This window comes from Mustelus asterias, unplaced genomic scaffold (assembly GCF_964213995.1).
Source record: "Mustelus asterias unplaced genomic scaffold, sMusAst1.hap1.1 HAP1_SCAFFOLD_3081, whole genome shotgun sequence".
Classification (NCBI taxonomy): Eukaryota; Metazoa; Chordata; class Chondrichthyes; order Carcharhiniformes; family Triakidae; genus Mustelus; species Mustelus asterias.
In genome coordinates this window covers 809-12,500 of record NW_027593026.1, presented here as the reverse complement: position 1 = coordinate 12,500, position 11,692 = coordinate 809, and the positions used below count along the sequence as shown (strand labels likewise).

The window sequence follows — 11,692 nt, the reverse complement described above, 5'->3', positions numbered from 1 at the left end:
GTGCGCGTGCGCCCGAGAGAGAGTGTGCGCGATAGAGAGTGCGCGCGCGCCAGAGAGAGAGTGCGCGCGCGCGCGCGAGGGAGAGTGCGCATGTGCGCGAGAGAGAGTGCGCGCGAGAGAATGCGCGCATGAGGGAGAATGCACGCGCGAGCGAGAGAGTGCACGTGAGAGAGAGAGTGCGCGCGAGAAAGAGTGCGCGCGAGAGAGTGCACGCGAGAGTGCGTGCGCGTGAGAGAGAGGGTGCGTGCGCGCAAGGGAGAGTGCGCGTGCGCGCGAGAGAGTGCGCGCACGCGAGAGAGAGTGCGCACGCGCGGGGGAGAGTTCGCGTGCGCGCGAGAGAGAGTGCGCGCGCGAGAGAGTGCGTGCGCGCGAGAGAGACGGTGCGCGCGAGGGAGAGTGCGCGTGCGTGCGAGAGCGTTTGCGCGCGAGAGTGTGCGTGCGCGAGAGAGTGCGCGTGCGCGCGAGTGAGAGTGTGCGCGAGAGAGAGTGCGCGCGCGCCAGAGAGAGAGTGCGCGCGCGCGCGAGGGAGAGTGCGCGTGTGCGCGAGAGAGAGTGCGCGCGAGAGAATGCACGCGTGAGGGAGAATGCACGCGCGCGCGAGCGAGAGTGCGCGCGAGAGAGAGAGTGCGCGCGAGAGGGAGAGCGCGCGCGCGATGGAGAGCGCGCGCGCACGATGGTTAGTGCGCGTGAGAGAGAGTGCGTGCGCGCGAGAGAGAGTGCGCGCCCGCGCGAGAGAGAGTGCGCGCGCGAGAGAGAGTGCGCGCGTGTTTGAGATAGAGTGCGCGCGCGTTTGAGATAGAGTGCGCGCGCGTTTGAGATAGAGTGCGCGCGCGTTTGAGAGAGTGCGTATGTGTTAGCTAAATGCGGGGTGATGCATTTTGGTAGGCTGACCCAGGGCAGGATTTACTGAGTTAATGGTAGGGCGTTGGGGAGAGTTACAGAACAAAGAGATGTCGGGGTACATGTTCATAGCTCCTTGAAAGCGGAGTCACAGGTGGACAGAGTGGTGAAGAAGGCATTCCGCATGCTTGGTTTCATCGGTCAGAACATTGAATACAGGAGTTGGGGCGTCTTGTTGAAGTTGTACAAGACATTGGTAAGGCCACACTTGGAATACTGTGTACAGTTCTGGTCACCCTATTATAGAAAGGATATTATTAAACTAGAAAGAGTGCAGAAAAGATTTACTAGGATGCTACTGGGACTTGGTGGTTTGAGTTATAAGGAGAGGCTGGATAGACTGGGACTTTTTTCTCTGGAGCGCAGGAGGCTGAGGGGTGATCTTATCGAGGTCTATAAAATAATGAGGGGCACAGATCAGCTAGATAGTCAATAGTCAATATCTTTTCCCAAAGGTAGGGGAGTCTAAAACTAGAGGGCATAGGTTTAAGGTGCGAGGGAGAGGGTCCAGAGGGGCAATTGTTTCACACAGAGGGGGGTGAGTGTCTGGAACGAGCTGCCAGAGGCAGTAGTAGAGGTGGGTACAATTTTGTCTTTTAAAAAGTGTTTGGACAGTTACATGGGTACGATGGGTATAGAGGGATATGGGCCAAATGCGGGCAATTGGGATTAGCTTAGTGGTTATAAAAAGGGGCAGCACGGACAAGCTGGGCCAAAGAGCCTGTTTCCATGCTGTAAATTTCCAGTTACAAGGATACAGAGGGCAAACGTGGGCACTTGGGACTAGCTTGGGGGTTAAAAGGGCCGGCATGGGGAAGTTGGGCCGAAGAGCCTGTTTCCACGCCTCTGTGACTCTATCTGGTGGTAAGGGTGGGGTGGAGAGGGAGAATTGGCGTCTGCGGTCGCAAGGCGAGGGAGGTGGGTGATCCTAACCGTGTTTTTGCTCGCCTCCCTCCCTTCCCCCGACAGGTACACATCCAGAACGCGGCGCTGGCCGGAGGAGTGGCTCTCGGCACTGCCGGGGAAATGATGATCACGGCATACGGTTCCATGATTGTCGGGCTGATCGCTGGCCTCGTCTCCACGCTTGGTTTCAAGTTCCTGACGGTGAGACCGGCCCCCCCCCCCCCCCCGGGCTCCCCTCTGCGCTTGGGCTGGGCGGGGGGGGGGGGTGGGGGGTAGAGATCCATTCGTGGGGCGTGAGCGCCATTGCCTGCGTGGAGTTTGCACGTTCTCCCCGTGTCTGCGTGGGTTTCCTCCCACAGTCCGAAAGATGTGCGGGTTAGGGGGGATTGGCCGTGCTAAATTTCCCCTTAGTGTCAGGGGGATTTGCAGGGTAAACATGTGGGGTTACGGGGATAGGGACCTGGGTGGGATTGTGGTCGGTGCAGACTCGATGGGCCGAATGGCCTCCTTCTGCACTGTAGGGATTCTAGTCCCCCTGACACTAAGGAACAATTTAGCATGGCCAGTCCCCCTAACCAGCACATCTTTGGACACTGGGAGGAAACTGGAGCCCCGGAGGAAACTCACGCAGACACGGGGAGAACGTGCAGACTCCACACAGACAGTGACCCGAGCCGGGAATCGAACCCGGGTTCCCGGCGTTGTGAGGCAGCAGCGCTAACCACTGTGCCACCGTGCCATAAGACACAGGAGCAGAATGAGGCCACTCGGCCCATCGAGTCTGCTCCGCCATCCAATCATGGCTGATATTTTTCTCATCCCCATTCTCCTGCCTTTTCCCCATAACCCCCGATCCCCTTATTAATCAAGAACCTATCTATCTCTGTCTTAAAGACACTCAATGACCCGGCCTCCACAGCCTTCTGCGGCAAAGAGTTCCACAGATTCACCACTCTCTGGCTGAAGAAATTCCTCCTCATCTCTGTTTTAAAGGATCGTCCCTTTAGCCTGAGGTTGTGCCTCTGGTTCTAGTTTTTCCTACTCGTGGAAACATCCTCTCCACGTCCACTCTATCCAGGCCTCGCAGTATCCTGTAAGTTTCAATAAGATCCCCCCCTCATCCTTCTAAATTCCAACGAGTACAGACCCTGAGTCCTCAACCGTTCCTCATACGACAAGCTCTTCATTCCAGGGATCATTCTTGTGAACCTCCTCTGGACCCTTTCCAAGGCCCGGCACATCCTTCCTTAGATACGGGGCCCAAAACTGCTCACAATACTCCAAATGGGGTCTGACCAGAGCCTTATACAGCCTCAGAAGTCCATCCCTGCTCTTGTATTCTAGCCCTCTCGACATGAATGCTAACATTGCATTTGCCTTCCTAACTGCCGACTGAACCTGCATGTTAACCTTAAGAGAATCTTAAGTTAAGTTTATTTATTAGTGTCACAAGTCGGCTTACATTAACACTGCAATGAAATTACTGTGAAAATCCCCTCGTCGCCCACACTCCAGCGCCTGTTCGGGTGACACTGAGGGAGAATTTAGCACGGCCCAATCCACCCTCACCAGCTCATATTTCAGACTGTGGGAGGAAACCCACGCAGACAGTCACTCAGGCTGGGAATCGAACCCCGGTCCCCGGCGCTGTGAGGCAGCAGTGCTAATCACTGTGTCACCCTGCCGCCTGGTTGGAATACAACAAAAGAATTAGCAGAACGTATACCAGTTGCAAGACTTGGACATGACACAGTATAACTCCTAACAGCTAGCTATCTCTGTTGTTCCAGTATTAAAGCAATACCCCAAACAGCCTGCTTCAGAATTAGTTCGGACTAAAAGAAGTACGCTCACCTGATACTAGATTTCCAGCTTTGAATACCTACAGACAGAAATCCAAGCAGTGGTTTTCAGAGAAGGATATATCCTCAAGGCAGCAAAACAGTGAAGTAATCTAGATTCTGGCAGCGTCCAGTCTTCAGGCCCCAGAGACACAAAAGGGTACATCCCTCTCTCTCTCTGTATGCTCCACCAGGTGGTTAGCACTGCTGCCTCACAGCGCCAGGGACCCGGGTTCGATTCCCGGCTTGGGTCACTGTCTGTGTGGAGTCTGCATGTTCTCCCCGTGTCTGCGTGGGTTTCCTCCGGGTGCTCCGGTTTCCTCCCACAGTCCCATTGGCCGTGCTAAATTGTCCCTTAGTGTCCAAAGATGTGCGGGTTAGGTGGATTGGCCGTGCTAAATTGCCCCTTAGTGTCCAAAGATGTTCAGGTTAGGTGGATTGGCCATGCTAAATTGTCCCTTAGTGTCCAAAGATGTGCGGGTTAGGTGGATTGGCCATGCTAAATTGTCCCTTAGTGTCCAAAGATGTGCGGGTTAGGTGGATTGGCCGTGCTAAATTGCCCCTTAGTGTCCAAAGATGTGTAGGTTATGTGGATTGGCCATGCTAAATTGTCCCTTAGTGTCCAAAGATGTGCAGGTTAGGTGGATTGGCCATGCTAAATTGTCCCTTAGTGTCCAAAGATGTGCGGGTTAGGTGGATTGGCCATGCTAAATTGCCCCTTAGTGTCCAAAGATGTTCAGGTTAGGTGGATTGGCCATGCTAAATTGTCCCTTAGTGTCCAAGGATGTGCGGGTTAGGTGGATTGGCCGTGCTAAATTGCCCCTTAGTGTCCAAAGATGTGTAGGTTAGGTGGATTGGCCATGCTAAATTGTCCCTTAGTGTCCAAAGATGTGCAGGTTAGGTGGATTGGCCATGGTAAATTGCCCCTTAGTGTCCAAAGATGTGTAGGTTAGGTGGATTGGCTGTGCTAAATTGTCCCTTAGTGTCCAAAGATGTGTAGGTTAGGGGGATTGGCCATGCTAAATTGCCCCTTAGTGTCCAAAGATGTGCGGGTTAGGTGGATTGGCCGTGCTAAATTGCCCCTTAGTGTCCAAAGATGTGTAGGTTAGGTGAATTGGCCATGCTAAATTGTCCCTTAGTGTCCAAAGATGTGCAGGTTAGGTGGATTGGCCATGGTAAATTGCCCCTTAGTGTCCAAAGATGTGCAGGTTAGGTGGATTGGCCATGGTAAATTGCCCCTTAGTGTCCAAAGATGTGCAGGTTAAGTGGATTGGCCGTGCTAAATTGCCCCTTAGTGTCCAAAGATGTGCGGGTTAGGTGGATTGGCCATGCTAAATTGCCCCTTAGTGTCCAAAGATGTGCAGGTTAGGTGGATTGGCCGTGCTAAATTGCCCCTTAGTGTCCAAAGATGTGCAGGTTAGGGGGATTGGCCATGCTAAATTGCCCCTTAGTGTCCAAAGATGTGCAGGTTAGGTGGATTGGCCGTGCTAAATTGCCCCTTAGAGTCCAAAGATGTGCGGGTTAGGTGGATTGGCCGTGCTAAATTGCCCCTTAGAGTCCAAAGATGTGCGGGTAAGGTGGATTGGCCATGCTAAATTCTCCCTCAGTGTTACCCAAACAGACGCTGGAACGTGGCGACGAGGAGATTTTCACAGTAACTTCATTGCAGTGTTAATGTAAGCCGACTTGTGACACTAATAAAAAAATAGAACTTTAAACTTGAAAAAACAAACCCAGCGCCTCACGGCTTTTGTATTCTAGCCTTCTCGAAATGAATGCTAACATCGCATTTGCTCTCCTCACAAACAACTTAAACTAAAGTAAAAGTTTAAGTTTAATAGGTTCATAGTGGGGGGGTCCAAGATGGGGGCGGTCGGAGGGGGGGGGGGGGCGTGGTTAGCGCTGGCCCGGGAATGGTCATGGGGGCCGCGCATGTGCAGAGTTCCAGAACTGTCAGACATCTTGGATGTGTCGATGCGTCGATATGCGCGATCTTCTTGGAGATCCGTCTTGGAGCCAGTGAGCATGTGCAGAGTTCTGGAACTGTCAGACTCCTGGATAGGCCCCCCCCCCCCCCTCCTGGCTTTTATAGACGTTCCCGATTGCATTGCCCAGAGTGCGGGAGATTCAAGCCTGAGCTCCCACCGCAAAAACAATCGGGATTTACGCCAGTTTTCCAGCCAATTCAGCACTTGGGATTTTTTTGGGAGATTTGTGCCCTGCCGATGCAGAGATCGCCAACTCTGTGCTCCCTTCCCACAGCCAATCCTGGATTCCAAGTTGAAAATACAGGACACATGCGGGGTGCACAACCTTCACGGAATGCCAGGAATCCTGGGAGGTTTGGTGGGAGCCATTCTGGCCTCCCTGGCCAGTAAGGAGACCTACGGAGATGGGTGAGCGTTCCAACATTGTCACTGTTTATTCCCGGGATGAGGGGACCGCTCAAATGGACAACACCAACGGCTGGGGTTCTGGAATGGGACAGATATGAGGGTTGTGAGGAGAGAGAGCGGGGAGAGAGGGGGAGGTGGGGGGGAAGGAAGAGGGGAGGAGGAAGGGGGGGAGGAGGGGGGAAGAAGAGGGGGGGAAGAAGAGGGGGGAGGAGAGTGGGGGGGAGGGGGTGAGATGGGGGGAGAGGGGGGAGAGGGGGGCAGAGGGAGGAGAGGGGGGAGAGGGAGAGAGGGAGAGAGGGGGGAGAGAGAGGGGGGAGAGAGAGGGGGGGAGAGAGGGGGGAGAGAGAGGGGGGAGAGAGAGGGGGGAAGCGGGGAGACAGGGGGAGAGAAGGGGAGGCAGGGGGAGAGAGAGGGGTGGAAGCGGGGAGGAGAGGGGGGAGAGAGAGGGATGTAGGGGAGACGGTGGGGGAAAGGGTTACTGGGTAATCTCTGCATTACAGGCTCTGGTTACGGGGTAATCTCTGTGTTACAGGCTCTGGTTACGGGGTAATCTCTGTGTTACAGACTCTGGTTACGGGGTAATCTCTGCATTACAGGCTCTGGTTACGGGGTAATCGCGGTGTTACAGACTCTGGTTACGGGGTAATCTCTGCATTACAGGCTCCGATTATGGGGTAATCTCTGCGTTACAGACTCTGGTTATGGGGTAATCTCTGCATTACAGACTCTGGTTACAGGGTAATCTCTGCATTACAGGCTCTGGTTACAGGGTAATCTCTGTGTTACAGGTTCTGGTTACGGGGTAATCTCTGTGTTACAGGCTCTGGCTACAGGGTAATCTCTGCATTACAGGTTCTGGTTACGGGGTAATCTCTGTGTTACAGGCTCTGGCTACAGGGTAATCTCTGCGTTACAGGCTCTGGTTACAGGGTAATCTCTACATTACAGGCTCTGGTTATGGGGTAATCTCTGCGTTACAGGTTCTGGTTACGGGGTAATCTCTGCATTACAGGCTCTGGTTACAGGGTAATCTCTGTGTTACAGGCTCTGGTTACAGGGTAATCTCTGCATTACAGGCTTTGGTTACAGGGTAATCTCTGCGTTACAGGCTCTGGTTACAGGGTAATCTCTGCGTTACAGGCTTTGGTTACAGGGTAATCTCGGCGTTTCAGGCTTTGGTTACAGGGTAATCTCTGCATTATAGGCTCTGGTTACAGGGTAATATCTGTGTTACGGGCTCTGGTTACAGGGTAATTAATCTCTGTGTTACGGGCTCTGGTTACAGGGTAGTCACTGCATTACAGGCTCTGGTTACGGGGTAATCTCTGTGTTACAGGCTCTGGTTACAGGGTAGTCTCTGCATTACAGGCTCTGGTTACGGGGTAATCTATGTGTTACAGGCACTGGTTACAGGGTAATCTCTACATTACAGGCTCTGGTTACAGGGTAATCTCTGTGTTACAGGCTCTGGTTACAGGGTAATCTCTGCATTACAGGCTCTGGTTACAGGGTAGTCTCTGCATTACAGGCTCTGGTTACGGGGTAATCTATGTGTTACAGGCACTGGTTACAGGGTAATCTCTGCATTACAGGCTCTGGTTACGGGGTAATCTCTGCATTACAGGCTCTGGTTACAGAGTAATCTCTACATTACAGGCTCTGGTTACAGGGTAATCTCTGCGTTTCAGGCTCCGGTTACAGGGTAATCTCTATGTTACAGGCTCTGGTTACAGGGTAATCTCTGTGTTACAGGCTCTGGTTACAGGGTAATCTCTGCATTACAGGCTCTGGTTACAGGGTAATCTCTTTGTTACAGGCTCTGGTTACAGGGTAATCTCTGCGTTTCAGGCTCTGGTTACGGGGTAATCTCTGTGTTACAGGCTCTGGTTACAGGGTAATCTCTGTGTTACAGGCTCTGGTTATGGGGTAATCTCTGTGTTACAGGCTCTGGTTACGGGGTAATCCCCGTGTTACAGGCTCTGGTTACGGGGTAATCTCTGTGTTACAGGCTCTGGTTACAGGGTAATCTCTGTGTTACAGGCTCTGGTTACAGGGTAATCTCTGTGTTACAGGCTCTGGTTACGGGGTAATCTCTGCATTACAGGCTCTGGTTACGGGGTAATCTCTGTGTTACAGGCTCTGGTTACGGGGTAATCTCTGTGTTACAGGCTCTGGTTACAGGGTAATCTCTGTGTTACAGGCTCTGGTTACAGGGTAATCTCTGTGTTACAGGCTCTGGTTACAGGGTAATCTCTGTGTTACAGGCTCTGGTTACAGGGTAATCTCTGTGTTACAGGCTCTGGTTACAGGGTAATCTCTGTGTTACAGGCTCTGGTTACAGGGTAATCTCTGTGTTACAGGCTCTGGTTACAGGGTAATCTCTGTGTTACAGGCTCTGGTTACAGGGTAATCTCTGTGTTACAGGCTCTGGTTACAGGGTAATCTCTGTGTTACAGGCTCTGGTTACAGGGTAATCTCTGTGTTACAGGCTCTGGTACAGGGTAATCTCTGTGTTACAGGCTCTGGTTACGGGGTAATCTCTGTGTTACAGGCTGCAGGATGTATTCCCGTTGCTGGACATGGACAGATCAGCCAAGGTGCAAGGAGGTTATCAAGCTCTGGGACTGGCTGTCACATTAGGATTTGCTCTGATTGGAGGGACAATCGTAGGTAGGTGCCTATCTCTCTCTCACCCTCCTGTATCTGGGGAGGTCTCTCTAACCCTCTCTCTCTCACACACTCCTGTATCTGGGGAGGACTCTCTCACCCCCTCTCTCTCACACATTACTGCATTTGGGGAGGTCTCTCTAACCCCCTCTCTCTCACACACACTCCTGTATCTGGGGAGTTCTCTCCAACCCCCTCTCTCTCACACACACTCCTTTATCTGGGGAGATCCCTCTAACCCCCTCTCTCTCACACACACTCCTGTATCTGGGGAGGTCTCTCTAACCCCCTCTCTCTCTCACACACCCCTATATCTGGGGAGATCTCTCTAACCCTCTCTCCCACACACACACTCCTGTATCTGGGGAGATCTCTCTAACCCTCTCTCCCACACACACTCCTGTATCTGCGGAGGTCTCTAACCCTCTCTCACACACTCCTGTATCTGGAGAGGTCTCTCTAACCCCCTCTCTCTCAAGCGTAAAGGAGAACATGCCCCTGTCTACATCAACGGTTTTGAAGTAGAAATGGTCGAGAGCTTCAAGTTTCTAGATGTCCAGATCACCAACAACCTGTCCTGGTCCCCCCCATGCCGACACTATAGTTAAGAAAGCCCCACCAATGCCTCTACTTTCTCAGAAGACTAAGGAAATTCGGCATGTCAGCTACGACTCTCACCAACTTTTACAGATGCCCCATAGAAAGCATTCTTCCTGGTTGTATCACAGCTTGGTCTGGGCTCCTGCTCTGCCCAAGACCACAAGGAACTACAAAGTGTCGTGAATGTAGCCCAGTCCCATCACGCAAACCAGCCTCCCATCCATTGACTCCGTCTACACTTCCCGCTGCCTCGGGAAAAGCAGCCAGCATAATCAAGGACCCCCCACGCACCCCGGACATTCTCTCTTCCACCTTCTTCCGTCGGGAAAAAAGATACAAAACTCTGAGGTCACGTACCAACCGACTCAAGAACAGCTTCTTCCCTGCTGCTGTCAGACTTTTGAATGGACCTACCTCGCATTAAGTTGATCTTTCTCTACACCCGAGCTATAACTGTAACACTACATTCTGCACCCTCTCCTTTCCTTCTCTATGAACGGTATGCTGTGTCTGTATAGTGTGCAAGAAACAATACTTTTCACTGTATCCCAATACATGGATGCTACCGGGACTGGATGGATTGAGTTATAAGAAGAGGTTGGATAGACTGGGATTTTTTTCTCTGGAGCGTAGGAGGCTGAGGGGTGATCTTATAGAGGTCTATAAAATAATGAGGGGCACAGATCAGCTAGATAGTCAATATCTTTTCCCAAAGGTAGGGGAGTCTAAAACTAGGGCATAGGTTTAAGGTGAGAGGGGAGAGATGGCGGCGCGGTAGCACAGTGGTTAGCACTGCTGCTTCACAGCTCCAGGGTCCCGGGTTCGATTCCCGGCTCGGGTCACTGTCTGTGTGGAGTTTGCACATTCTCCTCGTGTCTGCGTGGGTTTCCTCCGGGTGCTCCGGTTTCCTCCCACAGTCCAAAGATGTGCGGGTTAGGTTGATTGGCCAGGTTAAAAAAATTGCCCCTTAGAGTCCTGAGATGCGTAGGTTAGAGGGATTAGCGGGTAAAATATGTGGGGGTCGGGCCTGGGTGGGATTGTGGTCGGTGCAGACTCGATGGGCCGAATGGCCTCCTTCTGCACTGTAGGGATTCTATTCTATTCTAGATACAAAAGAGTCCAGAGGGGAAATTTTTTCACACAGAGGGCGGTGAGTGTCTGGAACGAGCTGCCAGAGGCAGTAGTAGAGGCGGGTACAATTTTGTCTTTTAAAAAGCATTTAGACAGTTACATGGATAAGGTGGGTACAGAGAGATATGGGCCAAACGCGGGCAATTGGGACTAGCTTAGGGGTTTAAAAAAAAGGGGCAACATGGGCAAGTTGGGCCGAAGGGCCTGTTTCCGTGCTGTAAATCTCTATGACTCTATGTGACAATAATAAATCATATCTATGTACTCTATGAACAGTATGCTTTGTCTGTATAGCGCGCAAGAAACAATACTTTTCACTGTATCCCAATACACGTGACAATAATAAATCAGATCGACTCACTCCCCCACTGCCTGTCAGAGGGAGGGCCCCCTCACATTTGCCTCATGACTGTGATACGAGAGACCCCTCACCCCATGAAGGGCAGTCTCTGTGACGGATAGCACACCCACACACCCCCTCCCCCCCCCCGCGACCCTCCCACCCCACCCCGCCCCCCCGACCCTCCAGCTACTCCCCGTTTCCCAGTTAGCATGGGAACCCCGGGTGGCGACGCGGAAGTCTCCGGAATAATGGGGTTTTTTTTCTTGTTGCTGTTGTTTCCAGGATTTGTGATGAAGCTTCCGATCTGGGGAGCCCCGGCGGACACACAGTGCTTCACAGACCAACCCTACTGGGAGGTGAGTGTGCAGCGGGGGGGAGGGAGAGGGGGGGGGAGGGGGGACGGAGTGCTTCACAGACCAACCCTACTGGGAGGTGAGTGTGCGGCGGGGGGGAGGGAGGGGTGGGGGAGGGGGGACGGAGTGCTTCACAGACCAACCCTACTGGGAGGTGAGTGTGCGGCGGGGGGAGGGAGGGGTGGGGGAGGGGGGACGGAGTGCTTCACAGACCAACCCTACTGGGAGGTGAGTGTGCGGCGGGGGAGGGAGGGGGAGAGGGGGGAGAGGGAGGGAGAGGGAGGGAGTGCTTCACAGACCAACCCTACTGGGAGGTGAGTGTGCGGCGGGGGGAGGGAGGGGTGGGGGAGGGGGGACGGAGTGCTTCACAGACCAACCCTACTGGGAGGTGAGTGTGCGGCGGGGGGAGGGAGGGGTGGGGGAGGGGGGACGGAGTGCTTCACAGACCAACCCTACTGGGAGGTGAGTGTGCGGCGGGGGAGGGAGGGGTGGGGGAGGGGGGACGGAGTGCTTCACAGACCAACCCTACTGGGAGGTGAGTGTGCGGCGGGGGGA

The 11,692-nt window shown here is 53.3% G+C and overlaps 1 protein-coding gene across 1 annotated transcript in view; it reads left to right on the top strand.

Annotated features, from left to right (window-relative positions):
* LOC144490262 (ammonium transporter Rh type B-A-like) overlaps positions 1-11,144 on the top strand; it is a gene marked incomplete at its 3' end in the record, with an annotated part of 36,932 nt that extends 25,788 nt beyond the window's left edge. The window contains exons 5-8 of the mRNA XM_078208042.1: positions 1,870-2,007; positions 5,910-6,043; positions 8,595-8,713; positions 11,067-11,144. Coding sequence (XP_078064168.1) covers positions 1,870-2,007; positions 5,910-6,043; positions 8,595-8,713; positions 11,067-11,144 — 469 coding nt within the window. The remainder of the gene's footprint in view (positions 1-1,869; positions 2,008-5,909; positions 6,044-8,594; positions 8,714-11,066) is intronic.
* Between the last annotated feature and the right edge of the window lie 548 nt (positions 11,145-11,692).